This window comes from Mercenaria mercenaria, chromosome 9 (genome assembly GCF_021730395.1).
Source record: "Mercenaria mercenaria strain notata chromosome 9, MADL_Memer_1, whole genome shotgun sequence".
NCBI classification, from domain to species: Eukaryota; Metazoa; Mollusca; class Bivalvia; order Venerida; family Veneridae; genus Mercenaria; species Mercenaria mercenaria.
Window position 1 is genome coordinate 25,239,063 of NC_069369.1, and position 18,464 is coordinate 25,257,526.

The 18,464-nt window shown below is 35.2% G+C and overlaps 1 protein-coding gene across 12 annotated transcripts in view; it reads left to right on the plus strand.

Moving 5' to 3' along the window:
• LOC123546743 (leucine-rich repeat-containing protein 27-like) overlaps window positions 1–18,464 on the plus strand; it is a 52,689-nt gene that overhangs the window by 16,326 nt on the left and 17,899 nt on the right. For 6 of the 12 annotated variants that reach the window (XM_045333264.2, XM_045333262.2, XM_045333267.2 and 3 more), the window contains exons 8-13: window positions 2,260–2,415; window positions 2,821–2,909; window positions 7,965–8,047; window positions 15,673–15,749; window positions 16,076–16,202; window positions 17,904–17,964. In XM_045333264.2, the coding sequence (XP_045189199.2) occupies window positions 2,260–2,415; window positions 2,821–2,909; window positions 7,965–8,047; window positions 15,673–15,749; window positions 16,076–16,202; window positions 17,904–17,964 (593 nt within the window). The remainder of the gene's footprint in view (window positions 1–2,259; window positions 2,416–2,820; window positions 2,910–7,964; window positions 8,048–15,672; window positions 15,750–16,075; window positions 16,203–17,903; window positions 17,965–18,464) is intronic. The other 6 variants (XM_045333270.2, XM_045333260.2, XM_045333263.2 and 3 more) reach the window with 1 other exon arrangement.

Below are 18,464 nucleotides of genomic sequence, written 5' to 3' on the forward strand. Positions count from 1 at the left end.
TTTATTCTTGTAATTGGCTTTGAATTTAAGTTGGAAATTAGCAAAAATCTTAATTGATAGTACTGTTTCCCCGAATTCGTTTAAAACTGAGTTTTATGTCAGAAATGAGCAAAATTTGCAAATGGCATTGTTGTATAATCCAATTTATTATGATGAAAATTCTGCCTTTGAGCAACGCAAACTTGGTCTGAGGAGTAGGATATTAATGGCAATTCTGTACTTTCAAACATTAATTTTGCTCACTTGCTCTGTATAAATATAGCCCCTGAATTTCCATTTTAGAGGGGAAGCGGGAGTACCAATTCATTGAATTTGTTTGTTTGATAATTGGTTGAAACTTTCCCTGATAGTGGTTCAAAGGATTATAGTTAGAACATGAGGCACTTTTAAAGTGTCTGTAGTACTGTACTGTATCATCAGAGGGGACCTCCATGGCTGAGTGGTTAAGATTGTTGACTTCACTTGCCCCTTACTGATGTGGGTTTTAAGACTCACTGTGGGGGGCGTAGAATTCTTCAGGAAGACATCCAGCTGGCTTATGGAAAGTTGGTGGATCTACCCATGTGCCCGTCAGTGATGAAATAATGCCTGAGGTCTTCCTCCAGCATTAAAAGCTGGAAAGTCAACATATGACCTATAATTGTGTCGTGGTGACGTTAAGCCAAACAAAAAATTCATTCTTCAGCCACCATAACTTTTTCCAGGGAGCAACTAGAAAGTGACTGGATCTGCCTTAACTTAAGTTACACAATCAGGCTTTAAACTAAGTAGTTTTGACTTAAATCTGATTAATTGTTTAATAAGCTAGATTAAATAAGGGTTAGAATATCATTCTTGTAGCATAGCTGTGCAGACAGGAACTTCTTCTTTGTCATCTCTATATCTCTTTCTAATGGTACTGTGGTGTGATAAAACAAAGAGAAAAGATCTTTTTCCTAATCTTACTAAATCATGTGAAATGTAAATACTGTTTTATTTATCTTTATTCCTATTTAAAGATTTTCCTGAAAAATTATCCGTGTTTTTTACAGGGTATGCAGGTGCAAAATGTTTTGTGTTTTTTTTACCCAAATTGTGGTGCAAATTAATTGTCAATTTACATTAAATTTAGTTAATGTTGGAAAAGTACTTAGTGTCTGGTTTGAGTCTACTGAAATATTCTTTATAAGGATTCCGTCAAGCTAACCCTAGCTTCCTGGAACCCTTTATGTGACAGAAACAGTGCCGAGAGTTGATTAATGAGAATATCTTGAAATACATTTTGTAACGTCCTTTACAAGAAAATACCTTTAAAACATAGAAAAGATAATTTTTGGCTTGTTCATTTTCCACAGTAGAAGTATGGTCAGTTTTTAATTTGACTGTGAAATATGAATTGAAGGACAAACAAGGACATTAAAATCAGCAGTTGATCGATGTTGGGGCCAGCATGCAATTTTGGCTCAAGTGTGGCTTTGAAAAAATTGTTTAGTATAAACATTTTAAAGTGCATCCTTGCATCAAATTTGCTGTTCAATCACAAATGAATTGCAACAAGAGTGTGATAATAACACAATAAAACTCTAGTTGATAGATTTTCAAGAAAGCTTGCTGACAAGGCACTAGCAGAAACCTCTTGTGTGTAAACAATAATATCTTAATTCTTCATCAACAAGTCATTTTAGGTTTATTTTTGAGTGCTTAATCATTGTGTGGAATGAACAGAAATGAATTTAGATCTTTGATTGATTACGTTGGGTATAAAAATGATTGAAAGTTTCTTCGAATGTGATAAATCACATTGCGCTATGCTAAAAACTTGACTATTTTCTTTTAGTTTGATTGCGTGCTTATTATCTCGGGGTTACACTTCGTCTTTGCACGTTTGAATTGCATGTTATCTCACACACAGGAGAATTGCCGTTTATTCGAAATTGAATTTTTATTAAGAATTGAGTGGTAATGCACGGAAGGTGTCAATTTGGTTGACTGACACTCATTGTTAGCGGAATCTTATTGAGTTGGAGATTAAATTGGAACTCTTTTTTGCAAGTTTCCATTAGTATTCTTGAAGGATATGTTCAATTATACTGCTAAACAAGTATCCTGAAATGAATCTGCTTTCTGAATTGCTTTTTGGTTTTTAAGATCATCTTGAAAAGGTAATTAATGTTGGTTTTTTTACAGTTACTTTTAAGCTAAGTTTTTATTTACATTGATTTAAGTATTGTAACAAGTTAACTTTTAATTTACTTATATTTTTTTTCGCTCAATTTTCAGGCCTCAGTCTGCCACAAGTGTTCTTGATTGGAAAGTGAACCCCTACCCTGAGCCCCCACCCCCAGACTACATTAACCAGAAATCAAAAGAGGAGCGTCTCCAAGCGAAGGCAAAAGAATTCAAAGAAAAAACAGATGCCATACTTCAAAGAAGAAAGTATGTATTAGAACACTGAATTAAAGCCATTCATTTCCAAGATGGTTGTGGTTACTTACTTAAAGGCAGGTTTTGGGTTTGAAACCTTGCTTGGGTCGTAGAATCCTGTCACTCGAGGAAGACATCTTCCTGGCTTATGGAAACTGTTATGTATTTTGTGACATAGTGTGACCTTACAGTAGCTCTAGCAAAACCTGTTGCTTAAAAAAAGCCTCATGAAGACACTTGGGACAGGGAAATAATCTACTGCCTTGCAAGAAAACACTGATGTTTTTTTTCCCAACTTTTGCAGTTTCTTTGTGAATTAACCACTCCTGATCAACAACTACAAAAAAACATGGGAAAAGAAATTTCTGCTTTTGCCTGTTTATATTAAATGAGTGAATTATTTCTGTTTTACCACAGGGATGAGGAGATGTTGAAGGACTGGAGGAACGAGACCAAGCGACTACAGCAAAAGAAATATTTCGATAGTCTCAGAAAAGGAACTAAAGGTTTTTAGCTTGACTGTTCGAAGAATAGGGAAGCTATCCTACTCGCTCCGGCGTTTGCATTAGCGTTAGCGAACGTCACACAAATGTTAAAGTTTGCGTACCACCCCAAATATTTTCAAAGTCCATTGAGATATTGCTTTGATATTTTGCATACTTGTTTACCATCATGACCCCAGTCTGTAAAAAGGAGGAGGCAACTCTATCAAGCATTTTGACTGAATTATGGCCCCTTTTCGACTTAAAATATGCTTATTGTAATGTTATAGTTTTACTCATAGCTTATATTATACTATCAAGCACTGAGAATAGTCAAGAGCGCTGTCCACTGACAGCTCTTGTTGTTTGTAGCAATCAAGAATTCATGAGACAATATGAACTTTATAGTATCTAAAATATATATATAACTTATCAGTCTTCTTAGTGTTAGGAAAAAAGCATTTAGAATATAGTATTTTTGATCCAAATGTAGAAAATTTAAGAACATTTATTGAATTGTAAGTCTGTGTGTGTTAAAGTTTGTACTGTATCATTTTCAAAGGAGAAATTGTTATACAGTACGTTCCACTTAATTGCATATCGGTTAATCGCATATCCCGGATATTCGCATACGAACTTGAAGCACCGATTGATCCCTATATAATTACCTTTAAAGTTATTCGCATAATTGCATTGATTTTTTAATCTGTCCCGCTTAATTGCATAAAGCATTTGGCTAAAAGTCCACTAATTTGGTCGCAAACAGCGATAAAAATGATCAAAAGATGCCGAAAATTTACTGTGAATTACTCTAGCCGATCAGCTGTTTCACGTCGCCTAGATGACAATCGGTGCTTGACATTAGAAGTGGAGATCAAAGCTGTATAGTTTCCCCGAGATTTTCGTGGCATTACGTCATGTTTTCACGCCATGTTGCACATCACTGTTTGATGGTACTGCCTCGGTTCTTAAGTGCTGAGAAGTAGATCTAGTGTTGTAACAATCAATAAAAAAGCTTCTTTTTAATTTGTTAAAGCGAATGTGCAATATCCCGTATAAACTGACAGGTAAACGTGTCAAACTATAATAGTGGATTTCTTACCCCTGTGACCTATTTACCCTCAAGGAAATTACAAAATGGTTTGAGAAGAATATCTTATTATTAAGTGTCGTGTCAAAAAATACATGAACAGAGATTCATTCAAAACTTATTAAAAATACGCAACAACATTACTGTTTTTGTTTTTTTAACCGCATTTTCTATGTACGTTCACGAGGTCGCGTAACAGAAATCTGTGCAAAAATCGTTTTACTTCATATTTTTAGCTCACCTGTCACAAAGTGACAGCTTTTGTGATCGCGCAGTGTCCGTTGTCCGTGCATGCGTCCGTGCGTAAACTTTTCCTTGTGACATCTCTAGAGGTCACATTTTTCATGGGATCTTTATGAAAATGGGTCAGAATGTTCATCTTGGTAAATTCTAGGTCAAGTTTGAAACTGGGTCACGTGCCGTCAAAAACTAGGTCAGTAGGTCTAAAAATAAAAAAACCTTGTGACCTCTCTAGAGACCATAATTTTCAATGGATCTTCAAATTGGTCAGAATGTTTACCTTGATGATATCTAGGTCAAGTTCGAAACTGGGTCATGTGCCTTCAAAAACTAGGTCAGTATATCTAAAAATAGAAAAACCTTGCGACCTCTCTAGAGGCCATATATTTCACAAGATCTTCATGAAAGTTGGTCAGAAGGTTCACCTTGATGATATCTAGGTCAAGTTCGAAACTGGGTCACGTGCCATCAAAAACTAGGTCAGTAGGTCAAATAATAGAAAAACCTTGTGACCTCTCTAAAGGCCATATTTTTCATGGGATCTGTATGAAAGTTGGTCTGAATGTTCATCTTGATGATATCTAGGTCAAGTTTGAAAGTGGGTCACGTGCCTTCAAAAACTAGGTCAGTAGGTCAAATAATAGAAAAACCTTGTGACCTCTCTAGAGGCCATATATTTCATGAAATCTTAATGAAAATTGGTCAGAATGTTCACCTTGATGATATCTAAGTCAAGTTTGAAAGTGGGTCACGTGCCATCAAAAACTAGGTCAGTAGGTCAAATAATAGAAAAACCTTGTGACCTCTCTAGAGGCCATATTTTCCATGGGATCTGTATGAAAGTTGGTCTGAATGTTCATCTTGATGATATCTAGGTCAGGTTCGAAACTGGGTCACGTGCCCTCAAAAACTAGGTCAGTAGGTCAAATAATAGAAAAACCTTGTGACCTCTCTAGAGGCCATATTTTTCATGGGATCTGTATGAAAGTTAATCTGAATGTTTATCTTGATGATATCTAGATCAAGTTCGAAACTGGGTCAACTGCAATCAAAAACTAGGTCAGTAGGTCTTGAAATAGAAAAACCTTGTGACTTCTCTAGAGGCCATACCCTTGAATGGATCTTCATGAAAATTGGTCAGAATGTTCACCTTGATGATATCTAGGTCAAGTTTGAAACTGGGTCACGTGCTTTAAAAAACTAGGTCAATAGGTCAAATAATAGAAAAACCTTGTGACCTCTCTAGAGACCATATTTTTCAATGGATCTTCATGAAAATTGGTCAGAATTTTTATCTTGATAATATCTAGGTCAAGTTCAAAACTGGGTCACATGACCTCAAAAACTAGGTCACTATGTCAGATAATAGAAAAAACAACGTCATACTCAAAACTGGATCATGTGGGAAGAAGTGAGCGATTCAGGACCATCATGGTCCTCTTGTTAAATTGCTGCTGCCTTTTCATTATTTAAGATTTTTCTATTCGGTTTTTGTACTTTCTGGTCAAAAGTCTGAATTTTATGCCCATAGTTTGTATCATCTATTTACTTTTAGAAAGTACTAAGTATTTAGGATTGCGCTGTTTGAAATTTTGCAAGTACCGTAGATACCCATGTATAATGCGCAGTTTTTTTACCCCCGGGACCACCCGCGAATCGTGGGTGCGCATAATATACAGGTATAGACAATTTTCTAACTTCAAAACAATTTTGTTACCGATGTCCGCCATTTTTGTAAAGGGAAACTACTCCCCGCGCTTACTATCGCCGCTAAAATCTAAGATTGCCTTTACGTTCCGTAAAAGATCGATGGTTTATTTTTCTTTCAAACAAAATTAATTTCATATAAATTTAAAAGTATTTTGATGAAAGAAATGTTTATAAATCACAAAAATTATGATACTAATTAAAGATTGAGAATTATCTTTAACCGAGATCAAACTGTGAACAACATAATTGACACGAGGTGACACGTTAATTGCCGGTAATTATTGGCTATTTGTTTGTGACAAAAAGACTATCACACCTTTTGTTATTGGTTTGAATTGAGAAGCTCATGTCATTTGAAAAATACCATTACGAAATATTAAATCAGCTGCTGTTTATTTATTCAAAATAGTTAATTAAAAAGGTAAAACAACAAATAAAACAATATTTTATAAGTTTTATTTTCGAGAAAACAAAAATCGATAGTACCGTGAGACCAATACTGCTCTCCACCGCGGAGATAAAATTTATTACCGGTGTCGATGTAAACTCTACTTTCGTTTTCCATCCACCTCAAAATTGACCAAAAATTTTTTTTTTTCCCAGGATTTCGGGCCAAAATCGGGGATGCGCATTATACACGGGTGCGCATTATACATGGGTATCTACGGTAATTTTATGAAAATTCGACCGTTTTTATAGAATTTTGCCAACTTTTCTGTTAAAACCTTTTTTAAATCGTTATAGAATTCAAACTATATTACTTCTCAATTGGTGTTGAAAATCTGAAGCGATAAAATAAAGAAATGAATGTGTGACGCGCGTTTTTTGTATACGTGTCGATGAACAAAAGTAACGGCATTGTAAGTTAGGCATTACGATAGGTCGCAGGTGCTCGTGGAATGGAAAATTACCGGCATGGCGTTTTGATATCTGTACGATTCGCGGGTAAATTCCAGTCAGTGGTAAATAAAAAATATTGTCGTTTACAGCTTTTTTTTGTTTAAAACATACACAGGTATGATTAATCACTCCATTAGTGACACATTTTCCAATTAATGTTGCCGTATTGATTCAAAGTAATAACCATTGCTCCAAGAGCAGCCGAAGCATACCGAAACAGATGCCATATATGTATATTTGGATAAACGAATAGCCCGGTTATTCGCATATTTTGCTTTGACAAATTGGGTATGCAAATAAGTGGACTCCACTGTAATGGCAATCAACCCAGTCTGTAAGTTTAGCCTTTTTTATGCCCCCGGCATCTACTGATGCGGGAGGCATATAGTGATCGTCCTGTCCATCCGTCCGTCCGTTCGTTCGTCCGTCCGTCCGTACGAGGTTAACCAAATGGGACCATTTCGTCTAGCATCAATACCCCTTATTAGAATGACTTGATACTAATGCAGATGTAACCTGTGACCATTCCTCATCTTCAGACATCACCTGACCTCAGTTTGACCTTGACCTCATTTTGGACTTAGGTTGCTTTATATGGGCCATCTCTTGGTTAACCAAATGGGACCGTTTCGTCTAGCATCATTACCCGTTACTAGAATGACTTGATACTAATGTAGATATAACTTGTGACCATTCCTCATCTTCAGACATCACCTGACCTCAGTTTGACCTTGACCTCGTTTTGGACTTAGGTTGCTTTATATTGGCCATCTCTTGGTTAACCAAATGGGACCGTTTTGTCTAGCATAAATACCCCTTACTAGAATGACTTGATACTAATGCAGATGTAACTTCTGACCATTCCTCATCTTCAGACATCACCTGACCTCAGTTTGACCTTGAACTTGACCTCGTTTTGGACTTAGGTTGCTTTGTATCGACAAGGATGCCACCGGGGGCATCAAGCGTTTATTGAACACAGCTTCTTGTTTTTAAATATCAATTGGTTAGATACATAATTATTTATTGTAAATTAATATTATTAAATAGTCTTATAACTATGCCATTAATACTTTTGTAGGTGAGATTTTTTTTTGTTGCCAGGTATTTTAACGGTATTTCATACTTTTTTGCTTCAGATTTTCTGGATCCTGTACAAGCAGCACCATTTGATATTGACCAGGACTATGTTAAAATACCAACAAACGAAGAGCGAATAAAAGTATGTTTTTATATGTATAGACTGATGTCATAGGGCCAGTCTGCTAATTTAGGAACCCACTCACCCCCGTAAGAAAATTTCCCCTGCTCAATTTGACAGGTACATCATGTTGTAAAACAAAACATTTCTACGTTAATTAAAAAATACCTTTTTAGTGCGATAATTATCTGTTTTTTAAAATGAAATTTATTGGAAAAGAAAATGCTTGAAAAAAAACACAAAAAAACTGCAGATTTTGTCTGCCTAAGAGAAACTGAGCAAGGGAGATGTGTATATTCCAGTTAAAGCAGGTAACACATTTTGTGCTCCAGGCACGTGTCCAGGCGGGGGGCCAGGGGGCCCGGGCCCCCCCAGCTGGCTGGCTAGTTACGATTTTTATTACTATGGGCCCCTCAATTAACAAATTTATACACCAGCGCAACTGGCTTGATTTGACAGCAATACACAGGCTAAAGAGCCATAAAACCGTGTCCGGTAGTGGAAATTAGCCCCAGGCATGTCACAGATAAAAGTTTATCTGTGCATGCTTCATTGATCTCTTGATCGGTACTTGATTGGGTAGTGGAGAAACTATTATGTTTTTTACTCTTTGAAAGTGTTATAAAATGATCATTACATTGTTGGTTTTGTTAAGTAAATCATAAAATGAATCTGAAAATTGAAACATTATGATGGTTATATTTTGTTTTTACATTAAGGCACATTTCCCAAATTTATTAAATTGATAGATATTTATCCTATCTTTTTATTTTACAACAATTATGGATTTGAAACTACTGTATCAATTTTACTCTTTTGGGTCCAATAACCTTTCTTAAAAACTCTCATAGTTTTAAAAGTAGTTTCTCAGTAAATCTTACAAAACGCATCTAAAATTGTTACTTATGAGGGCTTTTATACATAAAAATATCATTTAATATGTGCTGTGATGTTATAGTTTGTACAGTCAAAGAAGTATAAAATACACATCTATTTATTTTTATAGATCTTTGGTACAATTAAGAGTTCATTGTCATTTGAAATCTGTGATGTAAATAGTAATTGTCACAATACTTTGTTTGTTTTGTTGGAAATCTAAAAACATTTGGCCATTTTGCAAATAGGATACCCTTAATAATTAGACTAGCCACTAGACTGATAATTACAATATTTCTATGATTTTTTTTTCTTTTTTATGTTCATAAAGACAAAAGCCAGTCTATTCTAGAGATTTTCTAAGAGGACTGATGTTAAAATTGTAATATTGGACATAGTATATCGACTGGCTCAGTTCACTACATGAAACCATAAAAATGTGGGGAAAAAATCATCATAGTGTAGGAGCTAGTCTACTTAATAATCATCTTAAAACTTCAACCTTTTTTCAACTGGGTATCATGCAGAAAAATAAGTCCATACACAGTGACTGTACAATCATACATACATTGAAAAGGCTTGATGAAATTATTAAAAAGTAGACTTTTCCTTAAATATATAATACATTCATGCATCCTTAAAGGTGTTTCAGGTAGCAGGAAAATGCATCTATTTATGTGCCATATTAAAAAATTTTCACAACCCTCCCGAACCCCCCCCCGGTTCCCCCCCCCCCCCCCCCCCCCAGCAAATAAATCCTGCACACGGGCCTGTGCTCTGTGAATGCACCTATGGACCTGTTGACAGAGGTTGAAACAGCAAGGCATTTTTAACCAGGTTTTCATAGAAAACCAGTTATTAGATTGGGGTATGTCGTCGGGCAGGCGGGTGTCAAACTTGGTTTCCGCACAATAACTTTAGTTTGGAACAAGCTATAGACACGAAACTTGGCCTGTAGATAGATGGTAAGGAGACAAAGGTTTGGATTGCATTTGGGTCAAGGTCAAGGTCACTGTTGCTAAAAATAGAAAAATTGGTTTCCACACAATAACTTGACTTTGCATTGATGTATTGAAATTAAACTTGGCCTATAGGTAGTTTATAGAAAAACCAAGGTTGGGATTGTATATGGGGTTATTTAGGTCAAGTTCAAGGTCAGGATAACTTATTTAATCTTCACACTCAGAAAATTCCACGGTGATGCAGTGGTCTAGAGAGTTTGGTCAAAAGCTACTTTTTAGTCAGTGGGACGGAAGGGCATCTGTTCAAATCCTACTGAGATCCAAAAAAAATTATTTTTTTTTCTTTTCTTTTTTTTTGTGATAAAAAGGTCATGGTCAAGTCATTTTGGAGTTACGGCCCTTGAATTACCGAAAAATCGGCCTTTTTACACTTGTCCGCACTTTGAGTCAAACATTTCTCATCCGATCTTCACCAAACTTGAACAAAATGTGTTTGACCATAAGACCTCGGCTAAGTTCGATAACTAGCCAAATTGGTCAAGGCATTTTGGAGTTACGGCCCTTGAAGTACAGAAAAATCTGCCTTTTTACTCTTGTCAGCACTCTTTAAGTCGAACATTTCTCATCTGATCTTCACCAAACTTGAACAAAATGTGTTTGACCATAAGACCTCAGACAAGTTCGATAATGAGCCAAATCGGTCCAGGCATTTTGGTGTTCTGGCCCTTGAATTGTAGTGAGTAAACAGTATATAAAGACTGACCTGCTATTTAGATGATTAGGCAGTTGTGGGAGACATTCGCTTTTCTCAAAAGCAGCTCTAGTTTTAGCTTGGACTTACTTACTGCCACCAAACTTTGTGTACAGCAAGCTTATCCAAAAAATTAGGTTTGAATGATATTTGGGGTGACTGTTACTAAAAATAGAAAAATGGCTTCCATTTTGGTACTCTTATTTCAGTAAACTTGGTGTGTAGATAGCTTTTATCAAACACAGAAGGTTGGGAATGTATTTGAATATGAATGTACTTTGATCAGGGTCAAGGTCATTGTAGCTAAAAATAGAAAAATGGGGTCATATTTTTGTGCTGTGGAATGGAAGGGTGTTGGTTCAAATCTTGAGATTTTTTTTTGGTGACAAAAAGGTCATTTTTAGCTCGACTATACGAAGTATAAGGAGAGCTATCCTACTCACCCCGGCGTCGGCGTCGGCATCGGCGTCTTTCCGCGTTCCCACCTTGGTTAAAGTTTTGGTGCACTTTCTCTTTTTTCAACTTATCTCTGTAATTACTTGATGGATTTGATTCAAACTTGAAATACTTATTCCTCATCATCATCCACATCATCTGACATAAGGGCCATAACTCTGGCACCAATATTTCATGAATTATCCCTTCTTTTCACTTAGATTTTCAGGTTAAAGTTTTGATGCACTTTCACTCTATCTCTGTTATTACTAAATGGATTTGATTCAAACTTAAAATAATTGTTCAGCATCATCACCCATATTGTATGACACAAGGTGCATAACTCTGGCACAATTTTTTCATGAATTATTCCCCCTTTTTACTTAGAATATCAGGTTAAAGTTTTGGTGCACTTTCACTCTACCTCTGTTATTACTGAATGGATTTGATTCAGACTTAAAATAGTTGTTTAGCATCATCACCTACATCATATGACTCAAGATGCATAACTCTGGCACAATTTTTCATGAATTATTCCCCTTTTTACTTAGAATTTCAGGTTTAAGTTTTATGCACTTTCACTCTATCTCTGTTATTGCTGAATGGATCTGATTCAAACTTAAACAATTGTTCAACATCATTACCCTTATCATATGACACAAGGTGCATAACTCTGGGACCAATTTTTCATGAATTATTTCCTCTTTTTACTTAGAATTTCAGGTTAAAGTTTTGATGCACTTTCACTCTGTCTCTGTTATTACTGAATGGATTTGATTTAAACTTAAAATAGTTGTTCAACATCATCACCCACACCATATGATGCAAGGTGCATAACTCTGGCACCAATTTTTCATTAATTATTCCCCCTTTTTACTTAGAATTTTAGGTTAAAGTTTTGATGCACTTTCACTCTGTTTCTGTTATTACTGAATGGATTTGATTCAAACTTAAAATAGTTGTTCAACATCATCACCCACGCTATAATATTACACAAGCTGCATAACTATGGCACCAATATTTAATGAATTATGCCCCTTTTTGCTTAGGATATACTTATATAGTGTTTTGATACATTTTATCTTTACCTCTCTTATTACTTTAAGTTGATATTTTTGACATAGACTCAGGCTATTGTGCAATATCTTCATCCACAATTGGAGTCATTAAACACTCCAGTGACAGCTCTAGTTTCCTCAGATGTGCCCAGTTTCACTATCCAGCATCGAAATAGTCTAGCGCGCTGTCTCCTGTGACAGCTCTTGTTAGCTTCACTATTCGGAGAATAGGGGAGCTATGCTACTCGCCCCGGCATCGGCGTGACCCTTCTTGGTTAAAGTTTTTTTGCAACCTTTGTTTTTCTGTCATATCTTTGTTACTGTTGCTTATATCTTACCGTAACTTCACATAAACATTGCCCAGTATACAAACAATATATGTGTATGGGCTGAGCCCATTATACCGGAGGTCAAGGTCACCAAGCTGTTATACTTAGGTTATTTTTAAGGTTAAAGTTTTTCGGCAACCTTTGTTTTTCTGTCGTATCTTTGTTACTTTTGCTTATATCTTACTGTAACTTTACATCAACATTGTCCAGCATACAAACAAAGTATTATAGGGACCAGGCCCATTATACCCAAGGTCAAGGTCACCAAGCTTATGTATAGGTTATTTTTAAGGTTAAAGTTTTTCGGCAACCTTTGTTTTTCTGTCATATCTTTGTTACTATTGCTTATATCTTACTGTAATTTCACATAAACATTGTCCAGTATACAAACAAAGTATGTGTTGGGGCTGAGCCCATTATACCCAAGGTCAAGGTCAACAAGGTGTTATACTTAGGTTATTTTTAAGGTTAAAGTTTTTCGGCAGCCTTTGATTTTCTGTCGTATCTTTGTTACTTTTGCTTATATCATACTGTAAGTTCACATAAACATTGTCCAGCATACAAACAACGTATTTGTAGGGGCTGGGCCCATTATACCCAAGGTCAAGGTCACCAAGGAGTTATACTTTGAATTATTTTCATGTTAAATTTTTTCTAAAGCTTCGTTTATAGACATATCTTTGGTACTTTAAAAGATAATGACTTGAAATTAAAAGTAGTTGTTTATAATCATCTGCATGTGTGGCTACATACCCTATAACTCTGATTGTGTTTTTGACAGAATTATGCCCCTTTTGTACTTAAACTTTTTTGCAATCTTTGCTTTCTGGATACTACTTTAATGCAATATAAGACAAAGACTTGAAACTTAAAATGTATCTTTATCATCATCATCTGCATGTGTTGTAACAATCCCCATAACTCTGATTTGTATTTTTGACTGAATTATGCCCCTTTTATACTTGAATTTTTTACAAACTTCGTTTTCTGGACATAAATTTTGTTGTTTATAAGATAATGACTTGGAACTCAAAATATATCTTTATCATTATCATCTGCATGTGTTGTAACAATCCTAATAACTCAAATTGTGTATTTGAAATTGATGGAATTATGCCCCTTGGTGTATCTTCCTTTTAAAGTAGAGGTCTCTTATTCAAACATATATTCATTTTACTGTCAAATCCCCGAATAGTGGAGGGCGCTGTTTTACAGACAGCTCTTGTAATGCCATTGGGTAAATAAAAATAGAAATATATGGTCATAGTTATAATAAAAAATACATGTATAATAGAATATGACCATTTTTTTAAAGAACCTGTTGGCGTGATGTAATTGAAAACCTGGTTTTTGTGGAATTTCCACGTTTCTTGTTCCGAATATAAAGTTTTTGTAAATGGCATCTGAAGCAGAAAACCTGAATTCATTTTATAATACATGTTCAAATTATTCCAATACCACACAGTACTTAAAAGGTTAATTTTTAGCTCACCTGTCACAAAGTGACAAGGTGAGCTTTTGTGATCGCGCGGTGTCCGTCCGTAAACTTTTGCTTGTGACCTCTCTAGAGGTCACATTTTTCATGGGATCTTTATGAAAGTTGGTCAGAATGTTCATCTTGATGATATCTAGGTCAAGTTCGAAACTGGGTCACGTGCCATCAAAAACTAGGTCAGTAGGTCTAAAAATAGAAAAACCTTGTGACCTCTCTAGAGGCCAAATATTTCACAAGATCTTCATGAAAATTGGTCAGAATGTTCACCTTGATGATATCTAGGTCAAGTTTGAAACTGGGTCACGTGGGGTCAAAAACTAGGTCAGTAGGTCTAAAAATAGAAAAACCTTGTGACCTCTCTAGAGGCCATATTTTCAAGAGATCTTCATGAATATTGGTCAGAATGTTCATCTTGATGATATCTAGGTCAAGTTCGAAACTGGGTCACGTAGGGTCAAAAACTAGGTCATTAGGTCTAAAAATAGAAAAACCTTGTGACCTCTCTAGAGGCCATATTTCTCAATGCATGCATCTTCATGAAAGTTGGTCAGAATGTTCATCTTGATGATATCTAGGTCATGTTCGAAACTGGGTCATGTGGGGTCAAAAACTAGGTCAGTAGATCTAAAAATAGAAAAACCTTGTGACCTCTCTAGTGGCCATATTTCTGAATGGATCTTCATGAAAATTGGTCAGAATGTTCACCTTGATGATATCTAGATCAAGTTCGAAACTGGGTCATGTGCGGTCAAAAACTAAGTCAGTAGGTCTAAAAATAGGAAAACCTTGTGACCTCTCTAGAGGCGATATTTTTCAATGGATCTTCATGAAAATTGGTCAGAATGTTTACCTTGAAGATATCTAGGTCAAGTTCGAAACTGGGTCACGTGGGGTTAAAAACCAGGTCAGTAGATCTAAAAATAGAAAAACCTTGTGACCTCTCTAGAGGCCATATTTTTCATGAGATCTTTATGAATATTGGTCAGAATGTTCATCTTGATGATATCTAAGTCAGATTTGAAACTGGGTCACGTGGGTTCAAAAACTAGGTCATTAGGTCTAAAAATAGAAAAAACCTTGTGACCTCTCTAGAGGCCATATTTCTCAATGGATCTTCATGAAAATTGGTGAGAATGTTCAGCTTGATGATATCTAGGTCAGGTTCGTAACTGGGTCATGTGTGGTCAAAAACTAGGTCAGTAGGTCGAAATATAGAAAAACCTTGTGACCTCTCTAGAGGCCATATTTTTCACGAGATCTTCATGAAAATTGGTGAGAATGTTCACCTTGATGATATCTAGGTCAAGTTTAAAAGTGGGTCACGTGCCTTCAAAAACTAGGTCATTAGGTCAAATAATAGAAAAACCTTGTGACCTCTCTAGAGGCCATATTTTTCAATGGATCTTCATGAAAATTTGTCAGAATTTTTTATCTTGATGTTATCTAGGTCACATATGCTCAAAAACTAGGTCACTATGTCAAATAATAGAAATAACGATGTCATACTCAGTTGAACACTGGATCATGTGGAGATAGGTGAGCGATTCAGGACCATCATGGTCCTCTTGTTACCTTTAGGGTGATATAAGGAATAAATTACAAGCTAAAATTGATTATAGTCTAATTTATAGAAGCTTATAGCAAAATTCATTAGTAAGAAGATATGAGCTGAGAAACTGTTTGATTAGCAGAAGCAGTGACACCTTAAAATAGTGTTCATTACAAATATTTGCATTACAGCACGAGGTGAAAATGGCTCATGAGAAGATTCGGCGACAGGTTTCACCAGCATCACGGCAAAGGATTGAAGAAGAAAAGTAAGACCTATTTAAATTGAAGAAATGAGTATTAACAGAACATACTGTGAAAAATAAATTAAATTTAAACATTGTCACTTTATGTCTGTAAAACAAAGCAAGTTTGCAGTAGGTACTGGTATTCGACAGACATTTAATTTAGTCACACTCTGTCAAACAAGTATCTCTGTTCAGTCTGAAACCACTGGTAAATTAAGAACATTATAACTTCGACTTCTGTGATGAAAATGGCAGAAAAGCGAAAACTACCTATGTTAAACAGGAAGCTGGAAACCTTTGTATTTCTAATTAATCTGAGTAACTAATGAAATCTTTGTATATAACAGAGCACAAAGGATATTACAGTTAGAGAAAAGAATCAAAGCTCACACAACACAAATGCATGAGAGAAGAAAACAGCCAAAGGGATCACCACAGGAAGAGATGGAGGCTGCACGAAGGGAGTTAGAAGTGGTATGTATGGTACTTTACCCTTCATGGGCCTCATGGATGGCAGTTTGTCATGTCCTGAGCCTCACGGTGGAGAGTTTTAGACATATTAGGCACAATAGAGAGAAATGAACACCTCTTGGACTGCATTGAGGGCAGTTCAGGCCTAATGAATGGCAGTTTATTTATCCTGAACTTCGTGCCTATTGACTCTACCATGCCTTACCAAAACCTGCAGGACCTAGGAATCACTTGCTCTGCAGAGCCTCAAGGAAAATGAACGAAACTTCTAACCAATGAATAATGTCTTTAACCAAGTAGACTGACATGTCCTCTGAATAAATTGTTCCCATTTAGTTTTCTTGAATGCTTTATGTTAGGGTAGAAAATTTCTTTTTGTTTAGATTTCAAAATAATATATTTATTTGTAGACTTGGCAACTTCCAAGGGTTAATTTTTTTAAATGAGAATAGATTGAAAAAAAAAAGGCAGTTATTTATGCTGGCTAGAGGTTTCTTCTTTTATTTCTTGTGTTGTTTATGTGTTGTGTTTTTTTTTCTACAATGCACCTTTTATATTTACATAATTGTGCATAAGTTGTTGTTGTCTGATGTGTGTAAATACAATCCTGAAAGTTTATAAATGTTCCAGATATATACCAGTTTATTTACATAGATATATCATTTCATATAAATATATATATATCCAAGAGTCCTTACCTTACAGTAACCTACCATTGCATCTCCCTGTGTGATAACCAGCCATAACAGTATAATGTATAGACATGTATATTAAAGCATGTTGTAATATCATAAGAAACTGTTGCAAGAACCTGAATCCCTAATCATATGAAGTGTGTTACATTCCCGTGAAATCATGGATATAACCATTAGAAAAAACTGTTCTTTTAAAAACATGATTTGATTTTAATTTATAATTTATACAAAAAAACAAAATCAAGAACAATTTTTATACAGAAATTATATCTAATGATTTCAAGGGGAATAATTGTATTGCTTATGTTTTTATGGACCAGGGTTGTTTTAGCTTTAAAATCATTCATCATTTCCATCAACTATGAAAACTGATTTGCTGACAATTTGTCTTGTTACGAGAACTGAACTGTATTTTTTACTAGTGCCTTCTTAAAGTAAAATTTGATTTTCAGCATTGGAAGAAAATCTCCCTATGAAATTTGCTGTACTAGGCATAATTACATACTCATTTATAAACTCTGTTAAGTTTCAATGGAACCTGAAATGTTAATATTTTTCCATATTGATGTTCATATTTCATATTGGGTGTGAGACGTCATTTGTGATGTCAGTTTCATGTATGTTGTCGCGCTTAAAAGTTCTTTAACGACGATAGATTCAAGAACAAATTTATATCATTTCTAAAACAGTTGTAAGTATAGATGCCTATGTTATAAAAAGATTACTAGATTTGCATCGAGAGAAGTCCTGAAGTCGTGCAACATTTCTGCTCCTAAAGTCGCGCCACAATGCCGCTGCATAACTCATGCATATTTCTCGATACAAATCTAATAACCTGTAAATTTTTGTTTTCCATAGCTTAAGCTGAGCAAAATCGAAAATATAATACAGGAAGAAACATATATAATGAATTATTAATTAATTAAAAAATAGCAAATCAGCTTTTATATTTTTCCTCATTGAATATCATTGTGTTTCACTGTTTTCTTTGACCATATTTGGGTAACAGGTTAAAATGCTGCAGAAAGATTTGTTACGCCGCTATACAGAACTCAAACAATGGACGACAGGTGCGCATTTATTTACATCTAGTCTGCTTTCCAGTAACATAGATACTCTAGAACTAACAGATCTGTTAAATTCTTTGTATGATATTATTTCAGAATGCTTCTTGAGTATATATGATGTGAAGGCTAGTCTTGAATTTAATAAACAGATTTTACAAATGTAATCTTTGGGTTGACCCTTACCTTGCTAAATTTGTATGATGAACTTGTCCTTATTTCAATTTGGACGGTACCATTAACTGTTAAAAGGGGTGCTTACTAAAAGATACTGAGTGGCGAACAGTGCAGATCTTGATCAGACTGCACAGATGTGCAGGCTGATCATGATCTACACAGGTCGCAAAGGCAAAATCAGTTTTGTACAGCATGGTGAGGGTTAACTTATTGTATGTGATAAGGAAATTAAATATTAATGTTTGCATAAATTGATTTGAAATTGCCATGAACTATCACACTTAAATAAATGGAATACGATTTCTGTTAAAACATGCCATACTGTTTGC